At 44.8% G+C, this 17,105-nt stretch overlaps 1 protein-coding gene across 1 annotated transcript in view; it reads left to right on the top strand.

Moving 5' to 3' along the window:
* The window catches only part of LOC120055436 (proline-rich extensin-like protein EPR1), a 32,832-nt gene extending 17,893 nt beyond the window's left edge, over nucleotides 1-14,939 (top strand). Inside the window, exon 4 of the mRNA XM_039003299.1 lies at nucleotides 14,275-14,939. Coding sequence (XP_038859227.1) covers nucleotides 14,275-14,939 — 665 coding nt within the window. The remainder of the gene's footprint in view (nucleotides 1-14,274) is intronic.
* The last annotated feature ends 2,166 nt before the right edge of the window (nucleotides 14,940-17,105 follow it).

Raw genomic sequence — 17,105 nt, 5'->3', positions numbered from 1 at the left:
CGGCAGGACCAACTCGGAAAGAAAAGTAGGAGCAAGCCCATGTAACGCTTTATAGGTTAACAGTAAAACCTTGAAATCAGCCCTTGCCTTAACAGGAAGCCAGTGTAGGGAAGCTAGCACTGGAGTAATATGATCAAATTTCTTGGTTCTAGTCAGGATTCTAGCAGCCGTATTTAGCACTAACTGAAGTTTATTTAGTGCTTTATCCGGGTAGCCGGAAAGTAGAGCATTGCAGTAGTCTAACCTAGAAGTAACAAATGCATGGATTAATTTTTCTGCATCATTTTTGGACAGAAAATTTCTGATTTTTGCAATGTTACGTAGATGGAAAAAAGCTGTCCTTGAAACAGTCTTGATATGTTCGTCAAAAGAGAGATCAGGGTCAAGAGTAACGCCGAGGTCCTTCACAGTTTTATTTGAGACGACTTTACAACCATCAAGATGAATTGTCAGATTTAACAGAAGATCTCTTTGTTTCTTGGGACCTAGAACAAGCATCTCTGTTTTGTCCGAGTTTAAAAGTAGAAAGTTTTCAGCCATCCACTTCCTTATGTCTGAAACACAGGCTTCTAGCGAGGGCAATTTTGGGGCTTCACCATGTTTCATTGAAATGTACAGCTGTGTGTCATCCGCATAGCAGTGAAAGTTAACATTATGTTTTCGAATAACATCCCCAAGAGGTAAAATATATAGTGAAAACAATAGTGGTCCTAAAACGGAACCTTGAGGAACACCGAAATGTACAGTTGATTTGTCAGAGGACAGACCATTCACAGAGACAAACTGATATCTTTCCGACAGGTAAGATCTAAACCAGGCCAGAACTTGTCCGTGTAGACCAATTTGGGTTTCCAGTCTCTCCAAAAGAATGTGGTGATCGATGGTGTCAAAGGCAGCACTAAGGTCTAGTAGCACGAGGACAGATGCAGAGCCTCGGTCTGACGCCATTAAAAGGTCATTTACCACCTTCACAAGTGCAGTCTCAGTGCTATGATGGGGTCTAAAACCAGACTGAAGCATTTCGTATACATTGTTTGTCTTCAGAAAGGCAGTGAGTTGCTGCGCAACAGCTTTTTCTAAAATTTTTGAGAGGAATGGAAGATTCGATATAGGCCGATAGTTTTTTATATTTTCCGGGTCAAGGTTTGGCTTTTTCAAGAGAGGCTTTATCACTGCCACTTTTAGTGAGTTTGGTACACATCCGGTGGATAGAGAGCTGTTTATTATGTTCAACATAGGAGGGCCAAGCACAGGAAGCAGCTCCTTCAGCAGTTTAGTAGGAATAGGATCCAGTATGCAGCTTGAAGGTTTAGAGGCCATGATTATTTTCATCATTGTGTCAAGAGATATAGTACTAAAACACTTAAGTGTCTCTCCCGATCCCAGGCCCTCGCAGAGCTGTGCAGATCCAGGACAGCTAAGCCCTGGAGGAATACGCAGATTCAAAGAGGAGTCCGTAATTTGCTTTCTAATGGTCATGATCTTTTCCTCAAAGAAGTTCATGAATTTATTACTGCTGAAGTGAAAGCCATCCTCTCTTGGGGAATGCTGCTTTTTAGTTAGCTTTGCAACAGTATCAAAAAGAAATTTTGGATTGTTCTTATTTTCCTCGATTAAGTTGGAAAAGTAGGATGATCGAGCAGCAGTGAGGGCTCTTCGGTACTGCACGGTACTGTCTTTCCAAGCTAGTCGGAAGACTTCCAGTTTGGTGTGGCGCCATTTCCGTTCCAATTTCCTGGAAGCTTGCTTCAAAGCTCGGGTATTTTCTGTATACCAGGGAGCTAGTTTCTTATGACAAATGTTTTTCGTTTTTAGGGGTGCAACTGCATCTAGGGTATTGCGCAAGGTTAAATTGAGTTCCTCAGTTAAGTGGTTAACTGATTTTTGTCCTCTGACGTCCTTGGGTAGGCAGAAGGAGTCTGGAAGGGCATCAAGGAATTTTTGTGTTGTCTGAGAATTTATAGCACGACTTTTGATGCTCCTTGGTTGGGGTCTGAGCAGATTATTTGTTGCGATTGCAAACGTAATAAAATGGTGGTCCGATAGTCCAGGATTATGTGGAAAAACATTAAGATCTACAACATTTATTCCATGGGACAAAACTAGGTCCAGAGTATGACTGTGGCAGTGAGTAGGTCCAGAGACATGTTGGACAAAACCCACTGAGTCGATGATGGCTCCGAAAGACTTTTGGAGTGGGTCTGTGGACTTCTCCATGTGAATATTAAAATCACCAAAAATTAGAATATGATCTGCTATGACTACAAGGTCTGATAGGAATTCAGGAAACTCAGAGAGGAACGCTGTATATGGCCCAGGAGGCCTGTAAACAGTAGCTATAAAAAGTGATTGAGTAGGCTGCATAGATTTCATGACTAGAAGCTCAAAAGACGAAAACGCCATATTTTTTTTTGTAAATTGAAATTTGCTATCGTAAATGTTAGCAACACCTCCGCCTTTGCGGGATGCACGGGGGATATGGTCACTAGTGTAACCAGGAGGTGAGGCCTCATTTAACACAGTAAATTCATCAGGCTTAAGCCATGTTTCAGTCAGGCCAATCACATCAAGATTATGATCAGTGATTAGTTCATTGACTATGACTGCCTTTGAAGTGAGGGATCTAACATTAAGTAACCCTATTTTGAGATGTGAGGTATCACGATCTCTTTCAATAATGGCAGGAATGGAGGAGGTCTTTATCCTAATAAGATTGCTAAGGCGAACACCGCCATGTTTAGTTTTGCCCAACCTAGGTCGAGGCACAGACACAGTCTCAATGGGTATGGCTGAGCTGACTACACTGACTGTGCTATTGGCAGACTCCACTAAGCTGGCAGGTTGGCTAACAGCCTGCTGCCTGGCCTGCACCCTATTTCATTGTGGGGCTAGAGGAGTTAGAGCCCTATCTATGTTGGTAGATAAGATGAGAGCACCCCTCCAGCTAGGATGGAGTCCGTCACTCCTCAGCAGGTCAGGCTTGGTCCTGTTTGTGGGTGAGTCCCAGAAAGAGGGCCAATTATCTACAAATTCTATCTTTTGGGAGGGGCAGAAAACAGTTTTCAACCAGCGATTGAGTGCTGAGACTCTGCTGTAGAGCTCGTCACTCCCCCTAACTGGGAGGGGGCCAGAGACAATTACTCGATGCCGACACATCTTTCTAGCTGATTTACACGCTGAAGCTATGTTGCACTTGGTGACCTCTGACTGTTTCATCCTAACATCGTTGGTGCCGACGTGGATAACAATATCTCTATACTCTCTACACTCGCCAGATTTAGCTTTAGCCAGCACCATCTTTAGATTAGCCTTAACGTCGGTAGCCCTGCCCCCTGGTAAACAGTGTATGATCGCTGGGTGATTCGTTTTAAGTCTAATACTGCGGGTAATGGAGTCGCCAATGACTAGGGTTTTCAATTTGTCAGAGCTAATGGTGGGAGCCTTCGGCGTCTCAGACCCCGTAACGGGAGGAGTAGAGACAAGAGAAGACTCAGACTCAGACTCCGACTCGCTACATAATGGGGAAAACCGGTTGAAAGTTTCTGTCGGCTGAATGAGCGACACCGGTTGAGCATTCCAACAGCATTTCCCTCCAGAAGCCATGAGAAAGTTGTCCGGCTGCGGGGACTGTGCGGGGGGATTTATACTAACGTTACTATCTGTACTTACTGGTGGCACAGACGCTGTTTCTTCCTTTCCTACACTGAAATTACCCTTGCCTAACGATTGCGTCTGAAGCTGGGCTTGTAGCACAGCTATTCTCGCCGTAAGGCGATCGTTCTCCTGTATATTATGAGTACAGCGACTGCAATTAGAAGACATCATGTTAATGTTACTACTTAGCTTCGGCTGTTGAAGGTGTTGACGAACCATGTCCAGATAAAGCGTCCGGAGTGAAAAAGTTGAATGAGGGAAAAAAGTTGCGATGGAAAAACTAAAAATATAAACGGTAATTAAAAACAAAAACAAAACAAAAAACGTAAAGTTGTCAGCTAGCAAAGTAAAGTAAAGTTGGCAGCAAAACGCACAGCAACAAAACGCACAGCAACACGTCTGCAGATTCAACAGGAAGTGACGTTCTTCTGAGAAATCAGAAAATGATCAATGGGGGAGAGAGAGAGAGAGAGAGGGAGAAGGGGGAGAGAGAGAGAGAGAGACACTGAACCAGGTGCTTTATAATAATTTGACTCTAGTCAGAGGAGAGAAACACACAGTCTGTAATCTCTGTAACGTAGTCTAGTCAGAGGAGAGAAACACACAGTCTGTAGTCTCTGTAACGTAGTCTAGTCAGAGGAGAGAAACACACAGTCTGTAGTCTCTGTAACGTAGTCTAGTCAGAGGAGAGAAACACACAGTCTGTAGTCTCTGTAATGTAGTCTAGTCAGAGGAGACACACACACAGTCTGTAGTCTCTGTAATGTAGTCTAGTCAGAGGAGAGAAACACACAGTCTGTAATCTCTGTAACGTAGTCTAGTCAGAGGAGAGAAACACACAGTCTGTAGTCTCTGTAACATAGTCTAGTCAGAGGAGACACACACACAGTCTGTAGTCTCTGTAACATAGTCTAGTCAGAGGAGACACACACACAGTCTGTAGTCTCTGTAACATAGTCTAGTCAGAGGAGACACACACAGTCTGTAGTCTCTGTAACATAGTCTAGTCAGAGGAGACACACACACAGTCTGTAGTCTCTGTAATGTAGTCTAGTCAGAGGAGACACACACACAGTCTGTAGTCTCTGTAATGTAGTCTAGTCAGAGGAGACACACACACAGTCTGTAGTCTCTGTAATGTAGTCTAGTCAGAGGAGAGAAACACACAGTCTGTAATCTCTGTAACGTAGTCTAGTCAGAGGAGAGAAACACACAGTCTGTAGTCTCTGTAACATAGTCTAGTCAGAGGAGACACACACACAGTCTGTAGTCTCTGTAACATAGTCTAGTCAGAGGAGACACACACACAGTCTGTAGTCTCTGTAACATAGTCTAGTCAGAGGAGACACACACAGTCTGTAGTCTCTGTAACATAGTCTAGTCAGAGGAGACACACACACAGTCTGTAGTCTCTGTAACGTAGTCTAGTCAGAGGAGACACACACACAGTCTGTAGTCTCTGTAACATAGTCTAGTCAGAGGAGACACACACAGTCTGTAGTCTCTGTAACATAGTCTAGTCAGAGGAGAGAAACACACAGTCTGTAGTCTCTGTAATGTAGTCTAGTCAGAGGAGACACACACACCGTCTGTAGTCTCTGTAACATAGTCTAGTCAGAGGAGACACACACACAGTCTGTAGTCTCTGTAACATAGTCTAGTCAGAGGAGACACACACAGTCTGTAGTCTCTGTAACATAGTCTAGTCAGAGGAGACACACACACCGTCTGTAGTCTCTGTAACATAGTCTAGTCAGAGGAGACACACACACCGTCTGTAGTCTCTGTAACGTAGTCTAGTCAGAGGAGAGAAACACACAGTCTGTAATCTCTGTAACGTAGTCTAGTCAGAGGAGAGAAACACACAGTCTGTAGTCTCTGTAATGTAGTCTAGTCAGAGGAGACACACACACCGTCTGTAGTCTCTGTAACATAGTCTAGTCAGAGGAGACACACACACAGTCTGTAGTCTCTGTAACGTAGTCTAGTCAGAGGAGACACACACACAGTCTGTAGTCTCTGTAACATAGTCTAGTCAGAGGAGACACACACACAGTCTGTAGTCTCTGTAACGTAGTCTAGTCAGAGGAGACACACACAGTCTGTAGTCTCTGTAACATAGTCTAGTCAGAGGAGGGAAACACACAGTCTGTAGTCTCTGTAACGTAGTCTAGTCAGAGGAGACCCACACACAGTCTGTAGTCTCTGTAACATAGTCTAGTCAGAGGAGACACACACACAGTCTGTAGTCTCTGTAACATAGTCTAGTCAGAGGAGACACACACACAGTCTGTAGTCTCTGTAACATAGTCTAGTCAGAGGAGGGAAACACACTGTTGGTAGTCTCTGTAACATAGTCTAGTCAGAGGAGACACACACACAGTCTGTAGTCTCTGTAACATAGTCTAGTCAGAGGAGACACACACACAGTCTGTAGTCTCTGTAACATAGTCTAGTCAGAGGAGACACACACACAGTCTGTAGTCTCTGTAACATAGTCTAGTCAGAGGAGACACACACACAGTCTGTAGTCTCTGTAACATAGTCTAGTCAGAGGAGACACACACACAGTCTGTAGTCTCTGTAACATAGTCTAGTCAGAGGAGACACACACACAGTCTGTAGTCTCTGTAACATAGTCTAGTCAGAGGAGGGAAACACACTGTTGGTAGTCTCTGTAACATAGTCTAGTCAGAGGAGACACACACACAGTCTGTAGTCTCTGTAACATAGTCTAGTCAGAGGAGACACACACACAGTCTGTAGTCTCTGTAACATAGTCTAGTCAGAGGAGACACACACAGTCTGTAGTCTCTGTAACATAGTCTAGTCAGAGGAGACACACACACAGTCTGTAGTCTCTGTAACATAGTCTAGTCAGAGGAGACACACAGAGTCTGTAGTCTCTGTAACATAGTCTAGTCAGAGGAGACACACACACAGTCTGTAGTCTCTGTAACATAGTCTAGTCAGAGGAGACACACACAGTCTGTAGTCTCTGTAACGTAGTCTAGTCAGAGGAGACACACACAGTCTGTAGTCTCTGTAACATAGTCTAGTCAGAGGAGGGAAACACACAGTCTGTAGTCTCTGTAACGTAGTCTAGTCAGAGGAGACCCACACACAGTCTGTAGTCTCTGTAACATAGTCTAGTCAGAGGAGACACACACACAGTCTGTAGTCTCTGTAACATAGTCTAGTCAGAGGAGACACACACACAGTCTGTAGTCTCTGTAACATAGTCTAGTCAGAGGAGGGAAACACACTGTTGGTAGTCTCTGTAACATAGTCTAGTCAGAGGAGACACACACACAGTCTGTAGTCTCTGTAACATAGTCTAGTCAGAGGAGACACACACACAGTCTGTAGTCTCTGTAACATAGTCTAGTCAGAGGAGACACACACACAGTCTGTAGTCTCTGTAACATAGTCTAGTCAGAGGAGGAACACACACAGTCTGTAGTCTCTGTAACATAGTCTAGTCAGAGGAGACACACACACAGTCTGTAGTCTCTGTAACATAGTCTAGTCAGAGGAGACACACACACAGTCTGTAGTCTCTGTAACATAGTCTAGTCAGAGGAGGGAAACACACTGTTGGTAGTCTCTGTAACATAGTCTAGTCAGAGGAGACACACACACAGTCTGTAGTCTCTGTAACATAGTCTAGTCAGAGGAGACACACACACACAGTCTGTAGTCTCTGTAACATAGTCTAGTCAGAGGAGACACACACAGTCTGTAGTCTCTGTAACATAGTCTAGTCAGAGGAGACACACACACAGTCTGTAGTCTCTGTAACATAGTCTAGTCAGAGGAGACACACAGAGTCTGTAGTCTCTGTAACATAGTCTAGTCAGAGGAGACACACACACAGTCTGTAGTCTCTGTAACATAGTCTAGTCAGAGGAGACACACACAGTCTGTAGTCTCTGTAACATAGTCTAGTCAGAGGAGACACACACACAGTCTGTAGTCTCTGTAACATAGTCTAGTCAGAGGAGACACACACACAGTCTGTAGTCTCTGTAACATAGTCTAGTCAGAGGAGACACACACAGTCTGTAGTCTCTGTAACATAGTCTAGTCAGAGGAGACACACACAGTCTGTAGTCTCTGTAACATAGTCTAGTCAGAGGAGGGAAACACAGTCTGTAGTCTCTGTAACATAGTCTAGTCAGAGGAGACACACACACAGTCTGTAGTCTCTGTAACATAGTCTAGTCAGAGGAGACACACACAGTCTGTAGTCTCTGTAACATAGTCTAGTCAGAGGAGACACACACCGTCTGTAGTCTCTGTAACATAGTCTAGTCAGAGGAGGGAAACACACAGTCTGTAGTCTCTGTAATGTAGTCTAGTCAGAGGAGACACACACACAGTCTGTAGTCTCTGTAACATAGTCTAGTCAGAGGAGACACACACACAGTCTGTAGTCTCTGTAACATAGTCTAGTCAGAGGAGGGAAACACACAGTCTGTAGTCTCTGTAATGTAGTCTAGTCAGAGGAGACACACACACAGTCTGTAGTCTCTGTAACATAGTCTAGTCAGAGGAGACACACACACAGTCTGTAATCTCTGTAACATAGTCTAGTCAGAGGAGACACACACCGTCTGTAGTCTCTGTAACATAGTCTAGTCAGAGGAGACACACACACAGTCTGTAGTCTCTGTAACATAGTCTAGTCAGAGGAGACACACACACAGTCTGTAGTCTCTGTAACATAGTCTAGTCAGAGGAGACACACACAGTCTGTAGTCTCTGTAACATAGTCTAGTCAGAGGAGACACACACACAGTCTGTAGTCTCTGTAACATAGTCTAGTCAGAGGAGACACACACACAGTCTGTAGTCTCTGTAACATAGTCTAGTCAGAGGAGACACACACACCGTCTGTAGTCTCTGTAACATAGTCTAGTCAGAGGAGACACACACACAGTCTGTAGTCTCTGTAACATAGTCTAGTCAGAGGAGACACACACACAGTCTGTAGTCTCTGTAACATAGTCTAGTCAGAGGAGACACACACACAGTCTGTAGTCTCTGTAACGTAGTCTAGTCAGAGGAGACACACACAGTCTGTAGTCTCTGTAACATAGTCTAGTCAGAGGAGGGAAACACAGTCTGTAGTCTCTGTAACGTAGTCTAGTCAGAGGAGACACACACACCGTCTGTAGTCTCTGTAACATAGTCTAGTCAGAGGAGACACACACACAGTCTGTAGTCTCTGTAACATAGTCTAGTCAGAGGAGGGAAACACACAGTCTGTAGTCTCTGTAACATAGTCTAGTCAGAGGAGACACACACACAGTCTGTAGTCTCTGTAATGTAGTCTAGTCAGAGGAGACACACACACAGTCTGTAGTCTCTGTAACATAGTCTAGTCAGAGGAGACACACACACACCGTCTGTAGTCTCTGTAACATAGTCTAGTCAGAGGAGACACACACACAGTCTGTAGTCTCTGTAACATAGTCTTGTCAGAGGAGACACACACACAGTCTGTAGTCTCTGTAACGTAGTCTAGTCAGAGGAGACACACACACAGTCTGTAGTCTCTGTAACGTAGTCTAGTCAGAGGAGACACACACACAGTCTGTAGTCTCTGTAACGTAGTCTAGTCAGAGGAGACACACACACAGTCTGTAGTCTCTGTAACATAGTCTAGTCAGAGGAGACACACACACAGTCTGTAGTCTCTGTAACATAGTCTAGTCAGAGGAGACACACACACAGTCTGTAGTCTCTGTAACGTAGTCTAGTCAGAGGAGACACACACACAGTCTGTAGTCTCTGTAACGTAGTCTAGTCAGAGGAGACACACACAGTCTGTAGTCTCTGTAACATAGTCTAGTCAGAGGAGACACACACACAGTCTGTAGTCTCTAACGTAGTCTAGTCAGAGGAGACACACACACCGTCTGTAGTCTCTGTAACATAGTCTAGTCAGAGGAGACACACACACAGTCTGTAGTCTCTGTAACATAGTCTAGTCAGAGGAGACACACACACAGTCTGTAGTCTCTGTAACATAGTCTAGTCAGAGGAGACACACACACAGTCTGTAGTCTCTGTAACATAGTCTAGTCAGAGGAGACACACACACAGTCTGTAGTCTCTGTAACATAGTCTAGTCAGAGGAGACACACACACAGTCTGTAGTCTCTGTAACATAGTCTAGTCAGAGGAGACACACACACAGTCTGTAGTCTCTGTAACGTAGTCTAGTCAGAGGAGACACACACACAGTCTGTAGTCTCTGTAACGTAGTCTAGTCAGAGGAGACACACACAGTCTGTAGTCTCTGTAACATAGTCTAGTCAGAGGAGACACACACACAGTCTGTAGTCTCTAACGTAGTCTAGTCAGAGGAGACACACACACCGTCTGTAGTCTCTGTAACATAGTCTAGTCAGAGGAGACACACACACAGTCTGTAGTCTCTGTAACATAGTCTAGTCAGAGGAGACACACACACAGTCTGTAGTCTCTGTAACATAGTCTAGTCAGAGGAGACACACACACAGTCTGTAGTCTCTGTAACATAGTCTAGTCAGAGGAGACACACACAGTCTGTAGTCTCTGTAACATAGTCTAGTCAGAGGAGACACACACACAGTCTGTAGTCTCTGTAACATAGTCTAGTCAGAGGAGACACACACACAGTCTGTAGTCTCTGTAACATAGTCTAGTCAGAGGAGACACACACAGTCTGTAGTCTGTAACATAGTCTAGTCAGAGGAGGAACACACACCGTCTGTAGTCTCTGTAACATAGTCTAGTCAGAGGAGACACACACTCAGTCTGTAGTCTCTGTAACGTAGTCTAGTCAGAGGAGACACACACACAGTCTGTAGTCTCTGTAACATAGTCTAGTCAGAGGAGACACACACACAGTCTGTAGTCTCTGTAACGTAGTCTAGTCAGAGGAGGGAAACACACTGTTGGTAGTCTCTGTAAGGTATTGTGTGAGTATGTGTGTTTGTCTGCCTTCCATCCTCATGAAGATAAATGCTGTTTGTTTCACTGCATAAACATTGGATCAAATTGGCTGTGGGAACATTGGCAGTGTTCTGCCCTTGGAACACTGATTACCCAGCTTAAACAGAAATGGCCCCAGCTGTAAGCTGCAGTATAGTACAGCTACGCACTCACTTTCTCTCTGCAGCTCCACGCAAGTTAAGGCAGTCAGCTGGCCGATATCTCTTTATGCCTTACCTGCTGTGTCAACTCCCTGCTGAGTAGGTAGGATGAAGATGCCCCAAAGCAGTGTTTCCCAAACTCGGTCCTGGGGACCTCAAGGGGACCGCACATTTAGTTTTTCACACTAGCACTACACAGCTGATTCAAATAATCAAAGGTTAATGATGAGTTGATTATTTTAGTGCTGTGGCAAAAACTTAAGGTGTCCAGGACCGAGTTTGGGAAACACCACTCCAGGGTATAGACCTCCTCTAGTGGAGGCTGCTGAGGGGAGGACGGCTCATAATGATGTCTGGAGCAAATGGAATGGCATCAGACACCTGGAAACCAGCCATTACCACGAGCCCGTTCTCCCCAATTAAGGTGACACCAACCTCCTGTGCCCTGATCCAATGTCAGGTTTGACTATATCATGGTTCGGTTAGGATTTGCTGGAGACTTACCGTCCTTGCAAACCATGGTTACTGTCCTTGCAAACCATGGTTACTGTCCTTGCAAACCATGATTACTGTCCTTGCAAACCATGGTTACTGTCCTTGCAAACCATGGTTACTGTCCTTGCAAACCATGATTACTGTCCTTGCAAACCATGATTACTGTCCTTGCGAACCATGGTTACTGTCCTTGCGAACCATGGTTACTGTCCTTGCGAACCATGGTAACTGTCCTTACAAACCATGGTTACTGTCCTTACAAACCATGGTTACTGTCCTTACAAGCCATGGTTACTGTCCTTACGAACCATGATTACTGTCCTTTCGAACCATGGTTACTGTCCTTACAAACCATGGTTACTGTCCTTACAAACCATGGTTACTGTCCTTACAAACCATGGTTACTGTCCTTACAAACCATGGTTACTGTCCTTACGAACCATGGTTACTGTCCTTTCAAACCATGGTTACTGTCCTTACAAACCATGGTTACTGTCCTTACAAACCATGGTTACTGTCCTTACGAACCATGGTTACTGTCCTTTCAAACCATGGTTACTGTCCTTACGAACCATGGTTACTGTCCTTACGAACCATGGTTACTGTCCTTACGAACCATGGTTACTGTCCTTACGAACCATGGTTACTGTCCTTACAAACCATGGTTACTGTCCTTACAAACCATGGTTACTGTCCTTACGAACCATGGTTACTGTCCTTTCAAACCATGGTTACTGTCCTTACGAACCATGGTTACTGTCCTTACGAACCATGGTTACTGTCCTTACGAACCATGGTTACTGTCCTTACGAACCATGGTTACTGTCCTTACGAACCATGGGTGCCTCTCAATCTCAGTAGTCTAAAGTCAGTCCCTTCAGGATTTCGCAGGAATTTTTTGTGATATTTGCCAGCAAAAATGCTTGATTTTGCTGCAGCAATGTGATGATTTTGTCAAATCTTTTGCGAAAATCCACTGACGAGAGAAAAAGTTTGTTGATGTGTGGCTCGATGATTTAACCACATTATACGGTAAATGTGCGGTGATTGGTTGAAATGGCCAAGATGGGTAACAGCGGTTAGAGCTAACTGGAGGGGGCTAGCAACTGGGGTTGCACACTCCCAAGATGCTGCCTCATGCCTGGGTGCATCGCAATAGTCCAAAGTAGATTATTTTCCTTGTCTCCTTTCCTTCATCTGTAGCCTATTGATGTGGGAGAAATCGGGCAAGTGAAGATATAGGCCTTAAGGAAAGCATTATATTACCTGTCTGACATGTGTTTTCAGATCAGTGCAGATGAAGGAGTGGAGAAGAAGGAAAGGAAACACCTCAGACTAAAGAGAAGAACAGTCTGTCCCTCTGCCTGGCTGCTAGCAACCTGTATTTTTATACCTGGCAGACAACCACAATCCCCCCAAAGACTGCCTTCCTCCCTCACCACAAAATGAGCAGGTTTAAAGGTTGTGTTTGAGGATTTCATTCCCACCGGAGACTGAGGCAGAATATAAATGCACATTTAGCCGTGGGGAGTGTGAGGTACAGGCGACACGCACGCACGCACACACACACACACACACACACACACACACACACACACACACACACACACACACACACACACACACACACACACACACACACACACACACACACACACACACACACACACACACACAATGGAACAGCTGCCATTATGCCCTAGCTCTCTCTCCTGTTAACAACCTCCTCCCAGGATTCTAGCGGTAAGCTATGTTAATGCGCCTTATTGCTGTAGCGCAGGTGAAACAGTCCCTGACAGATATATTGAATTAGCTCTGCTCCAGTCATTATCACAACATGTGCCAGGCCTGTGTACCGCAGCCACTGACCAGGAGAGGATAACTGTCAAATCAGAAACGTGCAGGAGTTATATTTGTTTCACTATAAAATATGAAGTTAAATTATTAAATGTGATGAAGTGTGATTAAAGAACAGGAGTGACCCAAATGTGTCCCATTTTAGGTGTGTGTGTGTGTGTGTGTGTGTGTGTGTGTGTGTGTGTGTGTGTGTGTGTGTGTGTGTGTGTGTGTGTGTGTGTGTGTGTGTGTGTGTGTGTGTGTGTGTGTGTGTGTGTGTGTGTGCCTGCACGTGTGGTAATTTAACAGGCTTCGATAAACAGGCCTTGTTTACTTCAGCAGTTATTTGTTCCGTACTATGCCCATTCCTTGACCTCACCCTCTAGTGTTCACCTGCATTTTAACCTCATCATAAACCCTAACTGTAGGCCACAAAAAAAATCTTTGTAGATTTCCTTGGATGATGACCTTTCACCTAACTGTGTCATAGGGCCTCCAAATGTCCCCTGTCATTCATACCAGGAGCTCAGACCTCATGTGCCCTCCAAGTTTCAAATGTCACACATGGTCTCTTTTCATAGGTCAATTATTACAGGAGATAGTGGCATTATTCACCTATTTATATGTGGATTATTTTAGTGGAATGCCATAGCCGCAAGCAAATGCGATAAACGAAATATAAACTCACTTCAGGTAAATTAGGATTGAGTGCTGTAATGAAACAAATACAAGTAGGCCCCCTGGTGGCCAATTACCAAATAATCAGATTATTACTCAAACAGTATCGGACTGGCCAAGAACCTCACAAATAATGCTACAATGGGCATTGATTTCAAACTGGTTTGATACTATCAGTAAGTGATCAATATTATATGTTCCTCCCACTCTAAAAAATTCAAAAAGTCTTCAGATCACGACGTGTTGGGGTTTTCCAGCAGGGTCTGTCAGTCTCTCTGTAAGTCTCAGAGGTAGATAAATTACAAAATTGCCCCCGAGAGACACAGCTGTTGTTCTGCCAGGATTCTCTCAGGCAGCCCCCCCCCCCCGACTGCCCCAGGAAGATTTACGACACCTTCTAATCCAACGCACACTCCCTCTACCTCACCCCTCATCTCAACCTGTCACCCTCTACCTCACCCCTCAGCTCAACACCTCTCCCTCTACTTCACCCCTCAGCTCAACCCCTCCCCTCTACCTCACCCCTCAGCTCAACCCCTTCCCCTCCACCTCACTCCTCAGCTCAACCCCTCCCCCTCTACCTCACTCCTCAGCTCAACCCCTTCCCCTCTACCTCACTCCTCATCTCAACCTGTCACCCTCTACATCACCCCTCAGCTCAACCCCTCCCCTCTACCTCACCCCTCATCTCAACCTGTCACCCTCTACCTCACCCCTCATCTCAACCCCTCGCCCCTTCTACCTCCCCCCTCATCTCAACCTCTCACCCCCTCATCTCAACCCCTCGCCCCTTCTACCTCCCCACTCATCTCAACCTCTCACCCCCTCTACCTCACCCCTCATCTCAACCCCTCCCCCTTTACCTCACTCCTCATCTCAACCCCTCGCCCCTTCTACCTCCCCACTCATCTCAACCTCTCACCTCCTCTACCTCACTCCTCATCTCAACCCCTCGCCCCTTCTACCTCCCCACTCATCTCAACCTCTCACCCCCTCATCTCACCCCCTCTACCTCCCCACTCATCTCAACCTCTCACCCCCTCTACCTCACCACTCATCTCAACCCCTCCCCCTTTACCTCACTCCTCAGCTCAACCCCGCCCACTCACCCAACCCACGCATGCCAGTTAGTCTTTTCTTTTCCAGGCTATTCTGTTTCATCAGTGCCAAAAAACTCTGTAGGTGGCGTTCTGTCTATTCCACCCCTCCCCCCTCCTCCACTCTGCTTGTTATAGATGATAGAAATAGCAGGATGGTTGACTCACAACAGCAGACTTTTCTGAGTACAGACGTTGTCAATGCAGACGCTGTCAACACATTTGTGTTCCTGGAAAAAGACTAGCGCTTCACTTCAACTTGAGGGGAGTCGGGGAAACTTTGTGTGGCAGGCTCACCAAGATATTCAAACGTGAAATACTTTCTCCAACTTGACAGCTGCATCAGTCATGTTGTTGTTCAGTGACTGTGTATTGATACCAAACTGTGAATAGCAGACAGACATGACCTACATTCTACATGAAAAGGTCTGTTTGATGTCAACCTAGAGCCATTTGCATTTCACAGCCTCTAATGATTCTATTCCTATTGTGTTCGTCAAAGATTCATCAAACTATATGACAGGAGAGCAGAGTGAATTGGAACAGCCAGGAGAGAGAACAATTTAACTCCTACACTCGACTCTTCATTCAAATAGGATTTCACCTACATTTCAGCTATAATACCATCATTAAGGTGTGAAGTGACTAACGAACACATCTACCAACCTTGAGAGAGACTAGTTTCCTATTGGCTGTGTCTTCCCACATTCTGTAACATTTAGGCCAAATACAAGTAACAACATAGATGAATGAAAGACATGAACCCCTGTATCTGGTGAGGGTTTAGGGACCAACGCTTTAATGATGAAATACTTTCCTAGAGATGTCCTTTAGTTCACATTGACAGGATTCTGTGCACAGCGCAGTCAATAGTATGTATATTCTGGTAACGTTTAATTTCAAGGTATGTGTATAAACTGCTTATATATACACACAGTACACATGTATATACAGGTTAATAAACAATTGACTGAAAACAAAACATTATCAATATACAGTACCACACAAAAGTTGACACACCTACTCATTCAAGGGTTTTTCTTTATTTTGACTATTTTCTACATTGTAAAATAATAGTGAAGACATCACAACTATGCAATAACACATATGGAATCATGTAGTAACCAAAAAATTGTTAAACAAATCAAAATATATTTTAGACTATTCAAAGTAACGACTCTTTGCCTTGATGATAGCTTTGCACACTCTTGGCATTCTCTCAACCAGCTTCACCTGGAATGTTTTCCAACAGTCTTGAAGGAGTTCCCACATATGCTGAGCACTTTCTGGCAGCTTTTCATTCACTCTGCGGTCCAACTCATCCCAAACCATCTCAATTGGGTTGAGGTCGGGTGATTGTGGAGGCCAGGTCATCTGATGCAGCACTCCATCACTCTCCTTCTTGGTCAAATAGCCCTTACACAGCCTGGAGGTGTGTTGGGTCATTGCCCTGTTGAAAAACAAATTATAGTCCCACTAAGCGCAAACGAGATGGGAGGGCGTATCGCTGCAGAATGCTGTGGTAGCCATGCTGGTTAAGTGTGCCTTGAATTCTAAATAAATCATCGACAGGGTCACCAGCAAAGCACCATCACACCACCTCCTCCATGCTTCACGGTGGGAACCACACATGCAGAGATAATCTGGTCACCTACTCTGCGTCTCACAAAGACACAGCGGTTGGAGCCAAAAATCTCAAATTTGGACTCATCAGACCAAAGGACAGATTTCCACCAGTCTAATGTCCATTGCCCGTGTTTCTTGGCCAAAAAAGTATCTTCTTCTTATTGGTGTCCGTTGGTAATGGTTTCTTTGCAGCAATTTGACCAGGGAGGCCTGATTCACGCAGTCTCCTCTGAACAGTTGATGTTGAGATGTGTCTGTTACTTGAACTCTGTGAAGCATTTTTTTGGGCTGCAATTTTTGAGGCTGGTAACTCTAATGAACTTATCCTCTTTAGGAGAGGTAACTCTGGGTCTTCCTTTCCCGTGGCGGTCCTCATGAGACCCAGTTTCATCATAGTGCTTGATGGTTTTTGGGACTGCACTTGAAGAAACTTTCAAAGTTCTTGAAATTTTGCACATTGACTGACCTTCATGTCTTAAAGTAATGATGGACTGTTGTTTCTCTTATTTGAGCTGTTCTTCCCATAATATGGACTTGGTCTTTTACCAAATAGGGCTATCTTCTGTATACCACC

Source organism: Salvelinus namaycush, chromosome 11 (assembly GCF_016432855.1).
Source record: "Salvelinus namaycush isolate Seneca chromosome 11, SaNama_1.0, whole genome shotgun sequence".
Taxonomy (NCBI): Eukaryota; Metazoa; Chordata; class Actinopteri; order Salmoniformes; family Salmonidae; genus Salvelinus; species Salvelinus namaycush.
Note: the sequence above shows the minus strand (reverse complement) of the source record. Positions and strands in the feature narration are given on the sequence as shown.